The 7,211-nt window shown below is 35.3% G+C and overlaps 1 protein-coding gene across 1 annotated transcript; it reads left to right on the top strand.

Annotated features, from left to right (window-relative positions):
- Window positions 1–2,876: 2,876 nt before the first annotated feature.
- Window positions 2,877–3,742, top strand: LOC113777804 (histone H2B). Its single transcript, XM_027323009.1, has one exon. It carries the CDS (start codon window positions 2,947–2,949, stop codon window positions 3,391–3,393), a length of 447 nt encoding a protein of 148 aa, XP_027178810.1. The 5' UTR covers window positions 2,877–2,946; the 3' UTR covers window positions 3,394–3,742.
- Window positions 3,743–7,211: the final 3,469 nt, after the last annotated feature.

Below are 7,211 nucleotides of genomic sequence, written 5' to 3'. Positions count from 1 at the left end.
TTCGTACACCAGTTAACTCCCTTACCGGATCCGAACACTTCAAACAATATAATTAGGTAATACTCGAGTATACAAATTTTCGAATTTCAGTAAATAGTTCCCAAGGTTCATCGGTCTTCTCGACCAAACCCTTGTTGGCTTGATACAACCGATTCACCTACGAGATTGGGTACCTAAACAGTCACAGTGGTCAATGGGAAATCTCCCAAATGATGTATAGTCAAATATAGAGAAATCACATCTTAAATTATCAGTATACAGAGTTTCAGTAGAATCGACGGAGGTCAAGTGTGATAAAATACACGTTCACCTCGAGTTTGTCAAATAAAATGTTTAGATCAAACAATTACAGACCAAGTATTCAGATATCTCACATAGACAGGTAAGAGGCAGTAGAACGCTCACCTGTTAAGAAATTCAGAGTTTGTCCGTCAAGTCTCGTGATTACCCTCACTTTCGTTTTTCAATCCTAGGCAACGAGTAAAAGTCATTAATATTTTAGATTTATTTACCAACCCAAATGTAAGTTTCATTAGGTGACCAAATGGATTGTTAATCAACTTAATTTACTATGCAAGTTAGACAAAAAATGTAGAAAAAGATCATAAGAAAATGAGTTTGATAAGTGCAAGAAAATTGAGCAAAAAAAAAATCTCATTCAAGTTCAAAAGGGCCTTCGCGGTAAAACAGTCGCACACGCACAGTTTCGAAAAAAATGATCATATCTCACTGTAGACAAGTCGGAATCGCGTGCCGTTGGTGGCGTTGGAAACTAGACTCGAAGAGTTTTCTAATGGTATAAAATGCAAACTCTAGTTCCTCTCCTATCAATACCAGAAGTTCGGGGAAGTTGACTGATTTTCCTGTTCTGATTAGCATAGGACTTTGACAAAAATCACCCTAATCCTCCTTCTTAACCTTATTCATTTTGATTCAAATTCATCCAATTCAATCTCCTAAAATTAATATATAGGGGTCAAGTTATATAGCACTAGTTAAGCTGAAAATTCGATATACAAGATACTAAAATGAATCAAGGTAGTCCAGCCAACAAGGAATATTGCTACCTTGCCAAACAACCAATTTACTTGCTCCATTTCACCTTAACTCACACATAAGGTTAAACCAATATTAGGCAAATTTCTTAAACTTAAGTAAAGTTCAATAAGTCACAAAGATCAAGGAAAAACCTCTAATCTATGGTTGGCTAGCAAGAAAAAAAGAAAACAGTTTCGAAATTCACAGTCAACACCAACCTTCATCCTTCCATTATTTTTAATTTAAACAACGTTCTAAGAGTTATTTCTACCTTTAAGAGAGTTCATAACATGCTAATACATCAAGAAAAACTACAAACAAAGTTTAGGCAAAGAATCAAATACATGGCATGCCATACATCCAACATTACTTCCACTTACTTAGCTCAAGGAGTTTAACCACAAACAACATTAACTCAACTTCTAATTTGTCATCAATACCTTAAACACTTGATATTAAACAATAAAACTAAGGTTTAAGGATCATTCACCTTTCTTAAATGAAGTTTGAACCACCAAAAGTCCACCAAAGCCAGAGTTCCAAGTTTGAATCACAAACAAACCTTGAAAATAATTTACTCAACTAACTAAGGTTCTTTCTCTTTTGGTTTTTTCTCAAAGTCTAAGCTAGAGTTTCAAGCAAGAAAATGGAGTTTTATCTTCTCTCTTTGGAGCTTAAGAGAGTGGGCCAAGCTAAGGAGAAAAATGGAGTCAAAAGGTTTAAATTTTACTACTATTCTTGGTCAATTGGGTTGAGTGGTTGGGGCATTGACATTTGGCTCAATCTTGGTCATTCATTCCCTTAAACTTTGCCAAATAATGTTTCTACCCTCAAAGTTTTTCAAATGTCTAATTAGCACCCTTAAACTTTCACATAAGGTCTCAAACACAATTAAAAAGATATTTGGTCCTCGTGCATATAATGAAATAAAATAATACCAATTCAAGGAGATGTTACAATTCATATAGAAAGACAATGCAATGCAATACAAGGAAAGATTACAATTTATTTAGTCTTAGGGCAGTGCAAGTAATTTAGGAGAATTTATATTCTTAAGTGAGGGTTCTCACATTTTTATTTTTTTAAAGAGTAAAACTTATACATACTGACAGTGTATACATTATCACTGTTAGATATACGACACATGTACAAATTTTGAGTTTCAAATTTAAATTCGAATTATGTATTATGTATATAATGGTGAAAGTATATATATTATCAGTATATAAAGATTAATCTTTTTTTTAATAGGTGAAGACATACCATATTTTTTTCCCCGTTCTCATAAATGGCCTTGTTCTATATTTCGAAATTTCATTATGGTACCATTTTCAAAAGATTGAAAGTGAGGCTTATGGACCCTTCATTCCTCACTCGAGTGGGATCCGTACTGGTGAAGCCACATATTTTTTGCAATTACATTTTTTTATTAAAATCTTGCCATTACTTCTAGTCAACCCACTTACTTTTCCATCCTTGGATCACCAGTAATTTGAATTTTCACAAAAACAAAAGATGTTCATTCTGGCGGTTTCCCAAAATTACCTCGTTAACCTTACAAACCGCCAAATCCAGATGATCGCCAATTGTTTAAGAACTCAAATAAACAACACAAAAACCAAAGGCGCCAAAGCCATATTTCCCACAGCCCATTATTTTTCACAAAACTTATATCTCAACCGTCCATTATCTCACTTCCACCAACCATTTAAATCCAACACCTAATAAATCGCCAGCTCATCGATCCAGGTGCTTCCACCATTAACCAATCAGCTTCCACCAAAACAACCCATATAAACACCTCTTCTCCTAGAGCCATTATCCAAAAATTTCAGATTTCTCACTGGAATCCTCGTCTCAAATCAAATCTATCCCGCCTTTTTTCTCTTTGCAAATCTCTACATCCTAATGGCACCCAAGGCAGAAAAGAAGCCCGCCGAGAAGAAGCCGGCAGAGGAGAAGAAGTCCGCCGTCGCCGAGAAAGCTCCTGCGGAGAAGAAGCCAAAGGCCGGGAAGAAGCTCCCCAAGGAAGCCGGCGCTGCAGCAGGCGATAAGAAGAAGAAGAAGGCGAAAAAGAGCGTGGAGACCTACAAGATCTACATCTTCAAGGTGCTGAAACAAGTCCATCCGGACATCGGAATTTCCAGCAAGGCCATGGGAATCATGAACAGCTTCATCAACGATATTTTTGAGAAACTGGCTCAGGAGGCTTCCAGGCTTGCTAGGTACAACAAGAAGCCCACCATCACTTCCAGGGAGATTCAGACTGCTGTGAGACTTGTGCTCCCTGGTGAGCTTGCTAAGCACGCCGTTTCTGAGGGGACCAAGGCCGTAACCAAGTTTACTAGCTCTTGAAGTTGTGGTTGAAGGGTTGATGGTAAAGTGGAGGAAGTGTTTCCTTTGGAATTTGGGGTTATTAGGTTTTGGTTAGCAGCAAATAGACTTTTTTTTTTGTAGATTTTAACTTTTTGGATGCTGATATTCGGGGATGTAATTCTGGGTATTCTGGATCCTGCTATCTAGTTCTCATATGGAATATATAATAGTTAAATTTTCAGTGAAATCCTGGAATTTTTCCCCACACCCCCCCTTTTTTTTTCTTTGTTTAGAATTAGAATACATTTACTCAGTATTAATTTACCTTTGTTGGGAGTAGTCCTGCGGGTGTAAGGTTTGTTGGGTGAATGAATGTCTCTGCTTGCAACAGGTTCATGTTCTCAGTTTGAACTCAGAGCATAAGCCAGCGCATTCGAAATGTATAAAAGAATATGAAACACTTTAATTGATCGAGAGTGAAATGTTCAGAGTTCTTATTCACTGATTCAAGTCATATCTTCTGGTGCCATTCCATTAACTACCTAACGTGAGATAAGCCTAAGGTTTCAAATTGCGTGCAGGGCATCTGAATGAAGAAAATGGCACCTCGTTTAGAAACTTAAATGAATTAATTTCGCATTCCACTAACATGCAAGCAAGGATCCTGATTATAAGGACTCGAATGCTGGAGGAACCTCCACGGATGATCCGTTAATGCCTGAACGAGGAAATGAGCAGGAGAGGGAGCAGAATTATTTCTGGAAATGGCATGAATAGAAACGAGAAACAGAGAAACTAGTATGGAGATTTAGCCATTTAGGCAGGGCTGTGATAATGAATGGAGTACGCATCTGCAATGTAGAAATTGCGTGCTCAAGCCCTTGTTGACAGCTTACCGAATGTTATTTTCAATGAATCAGTTTCCTAACTCTAATATGCCAATTGGATCAATGTGGAGACTGTCATTACTTCAAGCGAGTGACATCTAAGATGGGACATTAGTCAACCATTATGTTCCACCTCTTTATTCATCCGTTTTTTGGGGGGTGACTTAATGCCTCCGCTCTCTCAAAATGTTCTGACATATGAACCCGCATTTTCAAAATATTAAAAATTCTTAATTTTGGTATTAAAAGCATAAAATAATATGAATAACACTTGAATCAAGTTTGAAATGTGCAAAGACCATTCTCATTTATTCAAATAATGCTATTCTAGTTTTTAGTGGCAATTGCATGCTATTTCTATAGTTATGTCCAAGTGTTCTATTTATTTAGATTGCCACATGCTCTTTAATTTTTTTAATAAGTCGAATTGGTTTGATTTAACTCAAGTTTCCATTATTCCACGTGATAAGTGAGACTGATACTGAATTTGAGTGAGACTGACACTGAATTTGACATTGGATAATGGTATTGTAGATCCCAACTAGGAGCCCTCAAAAGAAAAAATGTTTTTGAGCGTAAAACTAGTTTTTATTTTTCAATCATTTTGCATGAACCCGTCATTGTTACCAAGCCCTATACAAGCTGTAGAAGCTGCAGACCTATTTGGGAAAATGGCCTGAACAAAAGAAAGGAGAGGAACTTGGGACGTTTTACAATTAGTGAACAAGTAATCTATCAAGCAAAATGGTGGATTGTATAAGAAAACGAAATGCAATTCCTATTCATATATCTAGGATTATATCATACATTTGCCCGTATTTATCTTAATTTTTAGTTTTAGAAATGGAAAGTTTGTCTTTTGATTTTAGGGGTAGGGTTTTGAAATTTTTTTTTATAAAACATCTGTCATTCATTAAATTTGCATTAATGATAAAAATTACATTAATCATACACAAATATAATGGCAGAAATTACCATAATCATATACAAATATAAGCATATCTGAAGAACAAATACTAAGTACTACAGATCTGAAATATAAAATACTTATAGCCCTAATAAATTGATTCAAACCCAATGTTAAAGTGATATTTGATGAGATAGATCTAAAGACTTGCAAATTTGACAACTAAATTTGAAAATATATAGATCTAATAAAAGAAATATAAAAATTACAAAAACTCTTCCTAGAAATCTCTAGAAGAGGAGAAAACTCTCGTTAGGAAGCACTAGAAGAGAAGAAAACTCTCACCGATAGTATACTTTGATCTCCCTCCTACAGGAGAAAGATGTTTTCTTTACTTGCTAGGGAATGAAAAGTTAGAGAGAAAGATGAGAGTTTATATTTAGAGAAAAGTTATAAAGGAGACACATTCTCCGTTAAATTTCAATTTTCGATAATTATTGGGTTATGGTTTTGAATTTAGGAGTTATTAGGTCATGTTTAGCTGTTAATAAAATGTTTTATGAACTTTAATTTTTGGTACTGTTGTTTTGATAGTTTGGGATGTAGTACTAGATCTTCTCGATCCCCGTTTGGCAAGTGAGTTTTTTGAATGTTTGTCTAAAACTTTACTGTAACTTACTGTAGAAGTTTTTAAATTTTTTTTTGAAGTGTGTAAATTTTTAAATATTTTGAAGTGTTTAGTTTAAAAATTTTGAGAAATTTTTTGAGATTACTGTAGCTAAAGTTTTTAAAAAACTTGTAATAAACAAACTTGGCAAAAAACTCAAGTGCCAAACAGGGCTATTAAATATCCATGCATCACAGGACAAAATGTCCTGGTCAACTAAAAAACTAAAATGGAATCCTAGATCTCCAAAAACTTATGGTACTGGAAGCATGAAATGCAAATCCCAAAGTCATGCATAACAGAAGAAAGAGTACACTCTCAGTGCCATAGTTAGCAAGCAATTTGACTACTGAGTCTGTGATAATTCTATTACCATGTGGTATCACCCTTCCAAAAGATTATATTTTTCCTCAATTATCCAGGACACCAAATCAATGTCCATTACCTTTGGCGTATCTTCCTCCTTCCTTTGGCTGTTCCCTATAGAAAAACAGATAAGTGAAATTAATGAATTTTTAAGGATGAGTGATACCCATGAACAGGTCGGGGCACCAAATTTTCCGAAACAAGCTCTTGTCACAATTCACCCGAAACGGGCTTTCAAATGGACATTGTTGAAAGGAGGAAGACGCTTTTGAGAAGGGGTGAATTGTGAGTGATTTTTGGGAGATAATGAAAGGGTATGGTGGAGATGATGACGAGAGGACAAAGCTTGTTAGCGTTTTAGGGTTTTTTTTCCTTGATAAATCGTGATTTTGTGAGAGAGTTTTTATTTTAATCAGTTTTGGTTATAGAAATTAAGTTTCTCTGCCCGGTTAATCGATTAATTAACTTAGCATAATCTGAGTTGGGTTGTTTCAGAGTTTGGTTTATCAAGGGACACTTGATAAGATTAGAAGAAGTGGGATAGGATGTGAAACAGGGTGTGACACAGAAGATCCGTTGCGCCTTTTTTCCCCCCTTTTTCCATCTCAGTTCTTGAACTATTTCAATAATGTCAATTTCCTTCCTCAATGTTCTTTTAGCCTAATTTAATTCTTCAAATTAAATGTCTTGTCCAATTAAATCCTTTTGAGCGTAACACCAATTAAAATCTTTCCAGCACAAAGTCAGCGCCCAATTAAGGGCAATCCATGAATTACAAAGTTAGGGCCAAAGCTAGAACCCAATTAAAAAAAAAATTCCATTAAGGCAATCCCATTCCATCCCCGTTATCAACAGACCTCCTTTAGATGGTACTACAATAGATATATAATACGTACACCAATCTGTTTCACAAGAGGTTCTTTAAATATAATACAATTTCTTGAATCGGAACGTTGGAGTGCACAATTGATGATACTTTTAGGATTACTATCAAAAGTTTTTTTTTTCTCTTTCCAAAATCCAACTTAAT

This window comes from Coffea eugenioides, chromosome 1, assembly GCF_003713205.1.
Source record: "Coffea eugenioides isolate CCC68of chromosome 1, Ceug_1.0, whole genome shotgun sequence".
Taxonomy (NCBI): Eukaryota; Viridiplantae; Streptophyta; class Magnoliopsida; order Gentianales; family Rubiaceae; genus Coffea; species Coffea eugenioides.
Note: the sequence above shows the minus strand (reverse complement) of the source record. Positions and strands in the feature narration are given on the sequence as shown.

What these genes read in the sequence shown, in the direction of transcription:
- LOC113777804 (XM_027323009.1), top strand. Translation starts at nt 2,947, where the DNA reads ATGGCACCCAAGGCAGAAAAGAAGCCCGCCGAGAAGAAGCCGGCAGAG.